Source organism: Tinamus guttatus, unplaced genomic scaffold, assembly GCF_059628265.1.
Source record: "Tinamus guttatus ecotype Peru unplaced genomic scaffold, ASM5962826v1 Tinamus_guttatus_pri_ptg000241l, whole genome shotgun sequence".
Taxonomy (NCBI): domain Eukaryota; kingdom Metazoa; phylum Chordata; class Aves; order Tinamiformes; family Tinamidae; genus Tinamus; species Tinamus guttatus.
The window spans coordinates 989,004-1,003,505 of NW_028288775.1; the positions used below are offsets into that span (position 1 = coordinate 989,004).

General features: G+C 40.1%; 1 protein-coding gene across 1 annotated transcript; it reads left to right on the forward strand.

Annotated features, from left to right (window-relative positions):
- The first annotated feature begins 1,141 nt into the window (after positions 1 to 1,141).
- TAF1A (TATA-box binding protein associated factor, RNA polymerase I subunit A) lies at positions 1,142 to 12,109 on the forward strand. Its single transcript, XM_088525997.1, has 10 exons — positions 1,142 to 1,255; positions 2,187 to 2,356; positions 3,611 to 3,724; positions 4,989 to 5,187; positions 5,998 to 6,128; positions 6,958 to 7,116; positions 8,180 to 8,246; positions 8,764 to 8,884; positions 10,527 to 10,687; positions 11,812 to 12,109. The coding sequence occupies exons 1-10, from the start codon at positions 1,144 to 1,146 to the stop codon at positions 11,952 to 11,954; spliced, it is 1,377 nt and encodes a 458-aa protein (XP_088382123.1). The 5' UTR covers positions 1,142 to 1,143; the 3' UTR covers positions 11,955 to 12,109.
- Positions 12,110 to 14,502: the final 2,393 nt, after the last annotated feature.

Below are 14,502 nucleotides of genomic sequence, written 5' to 3' on the forward strand. Positions count from 1 at the left end.
ATTTCAATTATTTCATGGCAATGATATGTATGCAGCTTTTCCTAATGTGTGACACTGGAGTACCCAGTTAAATTTATATGCTTTTGGCAAGATTTCCTCAAGTCTTCAACCCCAATCTTGCAAATCTATGTATTACATTTTAAGTATCAGAGCAGTCCCATCTGCCCCTTATGCATACAAGGAATCTGTAGATTTGTAAGTTCACAGTTACAAAGCATTTTTTTTCCCATTTCGCCTACACTAGAGCACCCATCAACCAAAAAAAAAAAAAAAAAACTGATAACCCACAAGCAAAAACAAAAACAATTGGCAAGGTTCACACAGGTATCAGCAAAGATGCAGAAAAATAGAAAAGAAAAAAAGTTCAACAACAACAACAAAAATGTATCTGCTTCTAAGCAATATGAGGACTTTCAGAAATAACGTGGGCAAAGCCAAACACTGAAACCAGGGTGTTCGTTTAAAAGCACAGCAGAATCGCTGTAGGATGCACTCCGCACTTGGGGAACACCAATGATCAACAAGACAAGTCGTACAAGGTGCAGACAAAGAAAGAAAAAGAAAATATATAATTAAGGTTTATTGTTAAGTTGGTTGAATAACTTTAACTCTACGTACGAGATACTTATGAATGGAAATCCTAGGCCTAATTCGCAAGAGCACAGGACGCAAACCTCACTCTTGCGATAGCACCAAGGGCCGAAGAAGGGTCCTAGGAAAGACGGAAGGAGCCTCCACTGCGCAGGCGCCGGGAGCCATTCCCCCCTCCATCATGGCAGCGCAGGCGCTCAAGTTCCTCAGTGCGCATGCTTTTTTTTTTTTTTTTTTTTTTTTTTTTTTTTAATAAATAAATAAATAAATAAATGGCGGTGAAGCTGTGTTCTGCGAAGCCTAGGTAGTAGGTCGAGTCAGAAGCGGCCTCTCTGGGAAACTGCCGCTTCTGACTCGACCTGGCTGCAGCGCTCCCGGTACTGCTCGTTTTGCCCTAGACTGGCTAAACCTCTAGTCCGCTCTCCCCGTAGTCAGCCGCCAGGGTCAAAGATGGCCGCCGCCCCCCCGGAGGTGCTTCCCCGGCAGCCACGCGGGAGTCACGTGCGGGCGGCTCGCGCGGCGGCGCCGTTAACGGCCGGGCTGTCGGCCGTTATGGACGGTGTTGTGGAGGAGCGGGCGGCGCCGCCCCCCGCCGCGCAGGTGGATGGTGCCCTGCTGCCGGCCCTGCACCTGCCCCTGCTGCCCGCGCACCTCTACCGGCCGGGTAAGCGCGGAGCTGCGCGGCCGCCCCGCGGCTCCCTGCGCGCGTCCCGCCGCCCGCAGGCCCTGGCTGCCTCCCGGGGTCAGCCGGAGGAAAACCTCCAGCAGCGTGCTTGTTTTTCACGTTAATTGTGCGGCGAAGCACTTGGCAGAGCCTCTGCACCAAATCTGCCTGAATCGGTTCACCTCTCAGCAGCTGATGTGTTAAGAGTTGCCCTTAATATATTTAATCTTTAAATGTTCACTGTGGTGGGTGTTTGTTTGTTTGTTTGTTGTGTTTTTTTTTTTCCTTCCTCTAAGCAGCTCGAATCTGTTAAGTTAGAAATACTTTAAATGTTAGCCCAAGTGTGGAGACACTATGGCTCAGTATTAGAAGCTCTAAGAGGCCTGTTTACCATTTTGTATTCACAAGAGAATAATTTGCTCCTGGTATCTTTAGTGCTTTGCTTTTTGTTTTTAATACCAATTGTTTAGTGTTTGGGGCGTGTTTCTTTGTGTGACACTTTAGCAAAGTGGATCTCAAGGTCAGTTTGGGAATAAATGGAGAGATGTGTCCCCATTTCCCCCATCCTGAACCCTCAGAATTGGAAAAGGCTATCAAGTTACCAAGCAGCATATTTTTCTAGTACCTCTAGGGAAGTTGTATGCAACAGCTATTCCTTGGCAATTTCACAAGTGCCTTCATCTCTGTGTTGCTTGTAAAAATGCAATTTTTATTGTATTTCCCGCTTTGATCGTAATGTGTTGTTCTCCCATCGGTGTCTTTTTCGTTTGTTTATTTTTTTTCCAGAAAGTAGGTGCCTTTACCTTCATTGGTATATAAGTTTCTACAGTGTCTGTTTTTTTTTTTTTTTTTATACCAAGAAGAGAGAGACATGGTAAAGTAGTAGTCATGTTATTGTTTGGATGAAGACTGTTTGTTTCTTTATTTTTAGCCATTTCCCACAAACACAAGTTAGACTTCTGGAAGAGCAAGGACATGTGTTTAAATTACATTCAGGATGCTATGTTACAAAAGCAATGGAAGCGGGCTGCAGAGTTTCTGACCTTCTATATTGAGTCCTTGGAGAAAGACTTTTCTACGGAATATATGGGTCCTTCGGAGGTAAGGAACTCAACCTTCTTTATTGGGGATCTTTTGCAGCTGGAAAAAATAGTTGCAAGAAGCATCTATAGTACTTCAGAGCTTGCGTTATTCTTAGTTAAGGTATAACAAAGAATGTATGGATGTGAGCATGATGCTATGAAGGGGGAAAACAGTCAGTATAAGCAGCTATTTCAGTGCTAGTGGAGAAGAGGAAGGTCTTGGATGACAGAATGCAGAGTACACCAGACTTTCGTATTGGTAGTGTTCAAGGCAGTGTGTTGCCAGATTACTCGTTAAAGGCCTCTCAAGCTGGCGTCTGCAGACTTGCTGGGCTTTCAGCAGTGCTGAGAAATTGTTGTGCTTTCTGATGTCCTTCCCGAAAGTGTGTTCAGTGTCTTTGAAAAGTTCTCTCAACTTAGAATCCTTAAGGTTGGAAGGGACCTCTAGGGATCATCTAGTCCAACCCCCTGCACATGCAGGGTCACCCAGAGCACATGGCACAGGACTGCGTCCAAGCGGCCCTTGGTGATCTCCAGAGGCAGAGACTCCACAACCTCTCTGGGCAGCCTGTTCCAGTGCTCTGTCACCCTCACTGCTAATAAATTTTAAGTTCCAGCAGAACTTTTGGACTTTCAGGCTTTTTTTTTTTTTTTTTTAACATAAGCCAGGGCCACAGCAGATGAAAGCTGGGCTTTCTACAGTTAATTCCATCAGTGTTGTCTAACAAGAGTTATCTTAGTGTAGTCTTCTGAACTGCAAAAGCAATAAATGTTTTTGCCTCTGCCATGCCATAGATCAGAATCTGTTTGAAAGTTAGCAGCACATTTAGGTCTCTGCTAGCTCTTCTATTACCTACATGACTCCAATCAGGTACTGAAACAACAAGAGGGAAGGGATCAAGCTAAATTGTAAAATGAATTATGTATTCCCTGCACTTCACTGGGATTGTGTCAAAGCAAAACAAGCTTTTTGGGTTACCAAATGGGAGGGAGAACCTCCTGACATGCGTTTTTCTTATGTTTTGCTGTAGTGCTGGATTTCTCATGAGCAATTGTGAAGCTCTCAATGAACGGTAATAAAAATGTAGTAGATAGTCATGTAAGTAACTATATCAGTAGACAATACTTAGTATTCTGTTTTTAATTTGCAATTCAAATGCATATTTTGTCCATATGTTACAGTAGCTACAAGCTTGATAAAATGGCATGTATAGTGATTGTTTCCATTTTTGTAATAAGTTATTTTTGAATCTTTTTCTCCTTTCTTCGATAGATGATTTGGAGAATAGGAACAGAAATTTTGTGCCACTGTTCACATAGCAACATGAAAGAGTTCAACTCTTTCATAGAACAGATGAAAACTTTAGGAGTAAAAAGATATTTGAAGGTAAGAGCGTACTTAATGCAGGTTTGATGACTTGCCACAAATATTTATCTAAACATTTATTTGAATATTACTGTTTCTGAAAATTCTGTGTCTTTTAGGGTATAGTACTGACAATAGAGTAAAAATCATCATGCAACTGTAACACAGATTACAATCTCTGACATTATTCTATACCTACTGGTCTGTGTATTTGATCCCAGTTGCGTATTGTTAGTCCTTAGTGGTCTCTAGATCCCTTAATTAATCTGAAACATCTATAAACTGATTTTCAGGTGTGCCCCAGCTTTATCAGCAACATCTAATTGCCTGTTAATATACGCAGAGTTTTCTTTGTAGTGTTTGTTTGGCCCCTGTGCTTCTGGCTAAACTACATAATTATATTTAAATTTTTACCATCCTTATCTACTTGCTTCCCAAGTAGTTGATATCTGTGTAAAACAGTAGGCCCTATGCAGTGGACCCTCGTGTCATGCGGCTGTTGTTTCTTTGTCCATGATGCTCCATTCAAACATAATGTTGTTTGGTCTTCCTGACTGTTTCTCATCTGTGATAATGTTTCTGCCTCTCTTGTCATATTAGTTTGAGTAATCTCTTGTGCAGAGCATCTGGCAAAGGTCTTCAACAATATGAGGCTCAGACTTTTATCCATTGTGTGATAATGTGATAGGGTAGAAAAGCATCCCCCTTTCAAGTGTGCTGCACTCGAGTAATCAAATGAAAAATTCAGCAAGTGTGAACCTGACAAGATTTCCTTAGCTCATTTCTGGATCCTTTAAGGTAGATGCAGCATTGAGTAATGAGAAGCAAACTGAGACAACTGCTTTTTGATTAAGTACTATTGACTATCTGAGTCAGTGACTTTCTTCCTCGCACATTAGCAGACATTTTAGCCTTCTGGCTTCCCAGGGACACACTTTATCCCAGAGGTTCTTTTCACGTGTTTTCCCAGCAACTGCAAACTGATAAAAAGTGCTTAGGTTCTTGGCGCACTCCTTCCCACACCTTTCCTAGGGGCATTTCTATTCTTGCATTCCTGCATTTTTTGCCAAAATTCCCTGTAAAGACACTCTTTGGATAAGAGGATACAAGTAAAATGCATTTCTAATTAAGTTACTAACAGTGTGTTCAGAATACTCTCTCTATATGGATTTTAGCAGTGAGGCTCTTTTTTCTCCCTGTCCATCTGTGTGGAACTTAGCTGCATGGTCAAGTAGCCCTCCATTTGGGATGTGAAATGCTGTGGTGTGGACTGTTTGAATTGTAGGTCTGTCTAGAGCATGCTTTTCACCTCCTTTGTAATGGACGAACAGATGAAGCCTACCAGAGCTTGTCCCTGGCAGAAAGCTGGAGGTTTGGAGAACAAACAACAGCTCAGGATAAAGAAATGAAGCTCATTCAGGCTTACAGAGGACTGTTGGACTACTATAACTGGTCTAAGCAAAAGCAGGTCCTGTTAGAGTATGGTAAGTCCTAGTATTGCCTTCCGTACTGAGCTCTAAATTTCAACTTGCATGTTCTGGTGAGCACCATGATTTAGATTTTTTTTTTTTCCCCTTTTACATGGGCTGCTTTTCTCCCTTAGTGTGTGTAATGAGATACCAAAGGAACTTCAAAGTTCAGAGGTACTTAATGCTGAATTGTGAGTCATGGTGGTGCTGGGAAGACACACCAGCCATCAAATTTCTTGGCACTTTTCCAAGTGTCTTGCAATGTTCTGAAACAAAGTAACATTCCCTCCCACTATCACAGTTCTTACAGTTCTTTTATGGTGAAAAAGAATGTTTCTGTCCATAGCAGAAGCTTCTTCCTGGATGTGTACAGGTTTGTGACTGCTTCCAGGATTTTAAGTGCTAACAAAAAACCTTGGGCTTTCTTTTTAAAGCTAACGATGTGTGGGTTGCAGCTTGTGCCATGGCCTCTAACCCTGCAGGTACCTGCTGGCTGTGTATTAGTTACATTGGATTTCTGCTTGTTTCCATCAGAAATTCAACATTGTTGATTTATAGGTCTTGTATTAGTAGTGTATTGGCACAGTGCATCTCGTGTCTCATGAGTCAAAATTTGGCAAATATAAATGTGGAAACTTCTTGTTGTCCTAATACTGAGAGGTTGTTCTAAGGATTTCTTTTCTTTTTCTGTTTTTGATTCCTTTATTAAGTTCTGTGAGTGGAGTCCCTGCTTAGCAAACGTGTTACACCTGAGATTATCACATTTTTCAAGAAAACTCTTGATTAACAAAGTTAATTTTGTGGCTTTCTGTCATATTTTGGTAGATAAGAATGGATTTGAAGACCTGTCTGTTGAGCAGGAGATGCACAATTCTTTCCGGAAAGCAGCAGTCAGCTTGAAGGAGATCATTCAAATACCTGGAGTCTGGGATTTCTTTGTGCAATGCTATGTAGATGTAAGAGCGTGTTTTTGCAGATCTTAGTTTTCCCTGTTTGATAGTTAAAAATTAGAGTAAGATACATCTGCCATTTTGCTATATATACATGGGTGACAGTAAAATACTTTTAAAAACCTAGTATCTAGTGCATGCATCTCACTAGCTTTGATTTAGAGCTTGTATAGAATACAAAGAGGGTTTCATCTGTGCCTTGCTAATAAGAAGAAAACCACTTGCAGACATGTTTATATAATTCCTGTAGAGAAATTGGAGCACAACTGTATTTCTAATTTCTGAGCACTGATTCTTTGGCAGGGCAATGAGAAAGGACTTTTATTTTTTCTGACTATACTTCACCCTAAAGACACCAAGCATGCAATCCCTCAATTTTTTAAAATCTGCTTAAAAAATCTCATCAGGAAACAAAAATAATCTTAACACCATTCTGAAATTATTTCATAATTGTGATTACTGATAAGCTCTGACTTCTCTTACCACAACTATAGATGCTGATAGCTGCCAAGTTCTCTCACTGTCCTTTCTCTTGAAAGACATGGCAGGCTGCTGCGCTGGCTTTTCTCTGTGAAGAAGTGATGATAGTTCTCAAACAGATAAATGTTTAAAGAGGAACTCTCTTGTAGCTGTCTCTGTGAATTTCTGTCTGCATATGATAACAGCAGTAGTGATGGGGACCAGTAAAATTAAAACAGACTATCATATTCTGCTTTAATACATTGTGTTGTTAGGTACAGGCTCTGCTACTGGACAGTTCTGACAACCTAAAATTAGTTGCAAGAGTTTCATTTCCAGTTTGTGGTAAATGATTGACAAACTTATTTTTTCTCAGATGTTGGAGTTCTATGGGGACCATGAGGAAGCCCGCCAAGTATTAAGTGAATACGCCTATAACTCAAAGTTTCCTGCTAATCCAAATGCTCACGTTTACCTCTATCAGTTCCTAAAGAGACATGGTGAACCAAAGAAGTCATTGATCTCTGTGCTCAAGGTATATATTTGATAATGGTCCTTCATGTTGCATGGTGGTCTGGATGTTTGTTCAGCTGCATCCATTACTATCTTCCTTTCCTTGTTAGTTGAATTCAACTCTCTTCTGCTTGAGCAAGTGGACACACCAGAACTTCTTTAAGTCAATAATTCTAAGCTCAGAGAGGATGTTTGTATGGTCCAGAAGCCCGTCAGCAGTCCTGAACATGTGTTCGTTTGTGTTACAGTTTGAACTTGGTTTCTTCAGTTGTCTAACAGTTCCTTTTTCTGCTGTTTTTCAACGAGCCATGTGTTTAAACTGCAAAACACCTTTGTTCCTGCTGACTTTTGGCAGACAAGACCTTGCTGATTTAAGCTTCTATATAGTTGCTTTTGAATTCCCACTGTCCTTGTACTTGCTCACTGATCCTGGTAACTTCTTGCCAACTTTTTCACTTTTGCCACTTGATGGCACTAAAATACTGTCAATATTTTCACTAGGGCGGAAGCTTTAACACAGCTTCATAAAGTTGAGAGTTTGAATCTGTACTTGTGGAAATCAAGCTCTGGTTTCCCAGAGTTCAGCAGTGGTTTTACAAGATAATGACAAATCAAAGAACTGGTCAGAGAGATCCAGAAACCCATTATTCAGTGCACAGAGTAGCAGTAAGCAGGAACTTGAAGTGACTTAGAAAGGAGAGGATGCCAACCTCTGAAAGTGATACTGGATATAGATTTGGGCTGCTTTGGAGAATGTTACGTATGTTATGTGCAAGCTTTCTTGACTCCAAACGAGGTATTTCATCTATCAGGTCACAGGATAGTGTCAGAGTTGCAAAATGCTCCCCCCTGCCTTTTTAATATATATGTGTGTGTGTGTGTGTGTATATATATATATGTATGTATATAAAGACGCTAAGGTACCTGATAGCTTAATTTTTCTAATTAAAAAATCTGAAGCTTTTGCTTCTACATGATCTCTAGAGGTCCCTTCCAACCTTAACCATTCTGTGATTATACCTGACAAAGATAAATTTCAAATCTTTTTATATCAAGACAGTGTTTCTGTTCTTTTTTTTTTCCAGATTTTGCATGATATTGTTCCTTGTCATGAACTAATGATAGATTTTCATGCCATGCTTCAAAAGTCAAGTAAGCCTTTAAATATCTTCACTTGTTTTTCCTTAATGTTAATTTGATATCAAACAATATTCTGAAATTATTTTATAGCCTTCTGTCTCCTCTTTAAAGTACATCTGGTTCAAAAAAAATTCCTGACTCTCAGATCATAAAGACTGCTGCAGTAAGCACTTAAAATCTGAACAAATGCATTTCTAAACTAACAGACTAATCTAAGGCAAATGTTGTACCTAAGATATCAAAAAAAATGGGGGTACCATAATCTGAATGCCAGACTTGCTGTTGTGGATTTATAACTTAGTTCAATGTTATTGATCAGAGAACAATCTTTGTTCTCTTTAGGGGAATTTTACCTTCAAGAAATGTCTTCCAAATTGGAGACTTTTTCCATGCTGTTACGCTATATTGCAAGTTGACTATCTTAAAACCTTATATGTTGCCGCAAGTTGGCAGATTGGTGAAAGAATTTGATTGTGAAAGATTTGGCTTGTGAATGCTCACTAATGAATTCAGCCTAATTTAATTTCAGAGAAAAGAAAAAAACGTCGACTGGGGCTAGAGGTTATTTTTGCAGCGTTGGATTATGCTGGGTGGAAGGAAAATGTCAAAGCATGGAGTTGCTTGGCAGGACAAGTTAAGCAAATTACAATGTAAGTATGGCATCTCGTGAAAAGTACTAAAACCAAATTCGAGCGTGTCTGGTCTCCACCTTCAGGCACTTGACCAAGTGATCTGTTACCCGTTTGCCTTCCATGCTGATGAATAGAAGAGTCAGCTGGGCTGCTCAGTTCTGTGGCAGTGCTTGGCTGCAGTGCCCTTTTATGGGTAGGAAAGAAGAAATATTACTAAAGACTTCTGGATTTAAATTATCAACATTTGAAGGGAGGTTGCATAGAGGATGGGGCCAAACTTTTTTCAGTGGTGCCCAGTGACAGGACAAGAGGCAATGGGCACAAAGTGGGCAGAGGAAGTTCCTTCTGAACACAAGGCAAAACTTCTTTACTCTGAGGGTGACGGAGCACTGGAACAGGTTGCCCAGAGAGATTGTGGAGTCTCCTTCCTTGGTGGTGTTCAGAATCTGTCTGGACACAGTCCTGGGCTTTTTAGGTGCGTTTAGGTGTCCCTGCTTGAGCAGCGGGGTTGGACTCGATCTCCAGAGGTCCCTTCCACCCTCAACCACTCTGTGAAAGGCTGTGTGTATGTGTTTTTGTTTTGGGGGGTTTGTTTTCTAACCAGACTCTGTGCTTCTGCAGAAGGAGTTGTTTAGATGTTTGGGTATCACCATTTTCCTTCTTCTGGGTGTGGGAGGAAGAGCTGTTGGCTCTTCTGAATGTCTCCTGTGCATGAGAATCCCTGGGTGAAAACACAGGCACAGCTGGCACCGTGTAGACTGGTGTGTTGTGTTCTTCCTTGAGTGACAGTGGTACCTGCTGAAGAATGCAGCCAGTTTAGTATCAAAGGCTGAGCCAACAGGTTCAGGCCGACACTGGCAATTGTGGATTCCAGTGGCAGCCAACTCCTGGCAGTTCATGCCCGCAAGACCTTTAATGTCTAGAGTTTATTTTACACAACATGCAACCGTTTCATTTGGAGGAAGAAAAAAAAAAGGTATATACTTGCGTTAAATTCAGTACTTAGTTTGACCCATTGTGCCCTTTTTCTGTCTCCTTCTCTACAAGACTAAGGCCCAGAACTTGATAATTTAACGCCAAGAGTGTTGATTTATATAGGTTGTAAAAATTGTGTGATACTCTTTACTTGCAGTTTTATGTCTGAAGACAGTATCTTAAAATATATCTTCAGAGTATCTTAAAATATATCAAGTATCTGGCTCATTTATGGAATATCACTTTCATATTGTAGTTAGGATTCCATTTCTGCAATGCTCAGTTTAAAGTCTTTATTGTTTAACAGTTACTGGGATAAGTTAAGTCTCTGGATAAGTTAGTCTTCCAATCTACATACTCTTAAAAATTAAAACACTAATTTGTTGACAAATGTGAACACACTTTCTTGTTACTATTGACTAACTGGCACACAAATCAAAAGCTACTCTGTTTCACCATAATGTGTGTCACTGTAGAGTCTAGAGACTGCTAAAATTCACCTCTACCTCATTGCCAGGAAGAAGAAGGAAAAAGGCACATTTCTGCCTAGTTCAGTGTTTGAGTGCAGTGCACGGTCAGTGCATCTATGCTAGCAGTTGCTGAGACTTGTAGCGATCCAATTATAAAAATCACTCTCCTTTTTTTTTTTTTTTTTTTTTTTTTTTTTTTTTTTTTTTTTTTAAAGCTCTGAGAAGCATCTTGAGTGGCTCAAGCAGGAGTGGAACTCCAGAAAGGACTGGTGGCCAGCCTTCCATTTTAGCCGTTACTTGGCAAAGCGGAATTGGCAGGAAAATGAAAGCCTTGCATATGAAAAAGCTCTGGTGGCTGGAATCTTACTGGGAAAGGGTAATATTAAATGTTTCCTTTTCACTCTAGAAATATCATCTAGTTCTCACCCTAATGAAATGGGATGCATCTGATCTACTACCTGGAAGAAAGACTGTTTCCTGCTTGTAGGGAAGCTTGGCTTCTCTGAAGCTAAACATGAGAAAAGTATCCAGAATGGCTTGATGTTTTTTTCAGGAAAACATATTTTGTATAACTTGTTTTATCCTGGTTTAAACTTCTAGTTTATTTGGCCTTGTTGAGCAGTCATAGCACTAGTTATCTTGCTCTTGTTTATAGCCTTGAAAAACCGCAATTTCAGAAATATCCAACATATCTTTGAGTAAGTGTACAGAGGCATGTGCGGGTTGCTGGGTGCCCGTCTAGGTGGTGTCCCAACAAATACTGGGGAGTAGCCAGTGCTTGAGGATCATAAGTATGTTTTACTATTGTAAAAGAAAGAGGAGGAGGAGGAAGGATGCCTTGAATGTAAACTGTCAGCAGTTTGGTGGGAAGGTCAATGATGATCATGGCCTCCTTGGTAGCATTCTTTGAAAACACTGACAAAACCAAGTGGAAGCTCAAACCAAGAAGTGGCCACTGAGCTGTTGAGTGGCCACTGAGAGTGAGAAAATGGGCATGGCTTGTACACAGGTTTAGGCTCCTGGATGGTCACTTTGTTCTTTGTCAGTTTTGCTATAACTGATACTTTCTGGACTTCATAAAATAATTTCTTATGTCGAGCTTTCTTGTTTTCAGTTAAATTTTATCAAATGTCTCCATGGCTTTTATCTCTAAGTGACTAGTAATGTGATTCCAGCTGCAACTTTCTTAAATGAACCTATCTGTGCTTATTGGTGTAAAATAAAGACTTATAGGAAAGGCGTTGGAAATCTTCAGATATATTAGAAAGTTGTTGTTGTTTTTAAAGAAACATATGCTGTAGCATATGTTTTGTGGATCAAGTGAGGACTAATTATTTAAAAATGCAGCTGTGCCTCTAATGTGCCTATCTTGGATTATAATATTACTGTAAAACTTCTGTTGAAATGCTTGTATGTAAGTTACCATTTTTTTTAATGAACATTTTTCATTGACCTGTATCATAGTATAACTTTTAACTTTTTTTTTTTTTTTCGTGTTAGATTGCAAGTACTTCAAATATGTTTCACACCAAGGCTGTAAAGATCAGAAGAAAAAGTTTCGGGCACTGAAGAAGTTTATGAATAAGCACAGCTCTGTCTACCTAAGAATATCTGGACTTTCAGATTCTTCTGTACAAACTTGATTAGATACCTGTAAGGTTCTCACTGTACCTTTTCCCTGTGAATCAGGATTCTGTATCAATGCTGCTCGAAAACATGTTGGCAAACCTTATCAGCTCAGTGCTAAACTTGTATGTTTCTGCTTTTGTATGTAAACTGGTTTGTATTTATTTTATAATGAAATATGATATGCTGATATGGTTAAAGGATTTTTTATAGTCTCATTTTTGTGAATGATCAAACAAAACAGTTTTTGACTACATCTTAAAATATTTAGTATGGAGCAGCATTTCTGTGACAGTAGTATAGTGGGGTTGGTTCTTCTTGCATTTAGATATACAAACTGATTTAAATGGCTGCATTTAAATGTAGTTCAAATGCATTCAGGATTAGCTGTGGTATTCGTAATGGAGTGCCTAAATCTAGGAATGCTGTATGATGCAGTGCAAAAATATAATTCTCAACCTCTAAAGGTTACATAACTTGCTGCTTATAATTAATTTTCCTGAAATAAATGGAAAATGAGGCTCATCTTGTATTTTTGCACTGTGTATTTAAGTAGAATTATAGGTCATGAAGTTGCAGTTTGCTTAAATGGATGATGCACTTCAACATACCCAAAACTACTTTTCAAAAATGTCATGCTTGTGGATTGTGTCCACTTCAGGAAAAGCTTTTACTTCCTTCCTCGTGGGAGGAGGGAAAGATCATGTCAGTTGTGTGGCTACAGAGAGCAGGTGTCACAGTGCTTTGGGAGAGCAAAGAAACAGAACTACCAAAAACTTTATCAGGTAGAAGAGTTTTGCTGGAACCTTTTTGCAGTCCTGCTTAAGACAGTTGAAATAGGCCCTGTTGCTGTTTCTGGAAAGCAAATGGCAATGGGGTTTTTCTAATGTTCTTATGGGTTGTTGTTTTTTCTTGAACCCCTTTTTCAAAAGAAGGGTGTTTCAAGTGTTTAGCTTAGGAATAAGTATTTTAGAGCTGTTGATTTACACAAGGAGAAGGGATTAGCATTCAGGATATGAACGCCTTTGAGTCTTCAAGTATAAAATCTTTTATAAAGGAAGATTTGACCTTTGATTTCAAAGTTTTTGTAAAAAGGTGCAAATGACCACTCTGAAATAGTAAAGGAATTAAATGCTAGAGTCCCTGCTGCTTGTTGAGAGCTCCTACGTAATTTGTACTCTGTCCCCTTAGCTGCCTGTGGGAACTGTGTATACATTGTAGCAGCTGAAAATGTATTTTATGGTTGAGGAAGCAATGGAAACCAAAGCAGCAAAGATGTGAGTAGAGCTGAGGAGAATGAGAGGGCAAAGAACAACTTGATGAAGAATCTATTAATTGTTGCTTGTCCTTTCTTCTGTGATCTTAATTGTAACTGTTGTCAACTTTAAGTGACAACAACCTAAGCTCTGGAAATAGCATATTTGCCAACACTACCTTATGGAGAGGAGGAGAGGAACCCCTTGTTTGTAGTTGTGTTCTTCAGAAGCTGGTTTGCAGCCAGGATTGTTTTCTCTTCTGGTGCTAGAGCTGCAGGGCAGCAGTTTGCCAGTGGAAGAGCACAGTCCCAGCTTTGACATAGCAATCCATCTCGAGCATTGCTCTTTCTTGCCCCTTAAAAAAAGAAAAAAATCCTGTTACCCAAGCTGTGATATTTACACTTCAGACAAAACTGCACAGCTCAAGTCCTGCATGGAATTTCCTGAGCGGATTACTCAATGCATGCTGTACTTTCAAGCCTGTGTGTTGTACTTTGAATATGGTAACTCCCAGGAGATAGGGAAAGTCCTTCTTTGGCTCTGTATTCTGCAGTTTTCTTATGAACAGTCCTCTTCATCCTATATACAAAACCTTTTTTTATACTATATTTTTCATGAAACAAACATCCCTGCTGTACTACTCTTTTATGCTGATGCAAGGAATTGCTCAGGGAAGGCACATTATCTTGTTCATAAGCACAGTGGATATTGTCCCTTTGTTATTCCACCTCTGTCTAGGTATTTTTAGTACTCAAAACTAATTTGATGAAGGTTTATAAAACTGCCATTCATTTTAGCTTTACTGTCTGCTTTTCCTATTGTCTTATCCTGGTTTGCGATGCTGCTGCCTCTGTTTTCCTGTCTTAAAACTCCATGTCTCACCCCAGATCACAAAAGGGGAGCTGATAATGTATCTGCTGCTCACAAACCATGTTGCTCCCCTCATCCTCTGACATCTCCCCCCTCTCCACCCAGTTTCTGAACAGCTGTCTCCTACTGGAAATTTGGGCAAGACTTGCCATACCCTTTGACTGCCCTAGAAAAGGGAGATCCATCACCCTTGGGGTGGTATCTGCTGAATCAGAGGGCTGCTGGGCTTTGCACTGGTCTGCCTTTGCTTTCAGGAACTGCTGTTCTGCTCTGATAAATATTGCATGTAAGGAATTGCTGGAGGTGCTTTGTTGGCCAAACTCAGGACTGCTCAGTGAAGAGTTTTCAGGTAATGTTAATAGGCCCTGTGGGAGGTTGTGTTCAACTGAAGCTCCTAGAGCTTTGCTACCCTCTTTAGAGTGAGTGGCAAAGAATATTC

Excerpts from the sequence above, each read along its gene's own strand:
- TAF1A (XM_088525997.1), top strand. The coding sequence starts at position 1,144 with ATGGACGGTGTTGTGGAGGAGCGGGCGGCGCCGCCCCCCGCCGCGCAG. Across the intron at positions 6,129-6,957 it reads TTGTGCAATGCTATGTAGAT|ATGTTGGAGTTCTATGGGGA; the intron begins GTAAGAGCGTGT and ends ATTTTTTCTCAG. Across the intron at positions 8,885-10,526 it reads CAAGTTAAGCAAATTACAAT|CTCTGAGAAGCATCTTGAGT; the intron begins GTAAGTATGGCA and ends TTTTTTTTAAAG.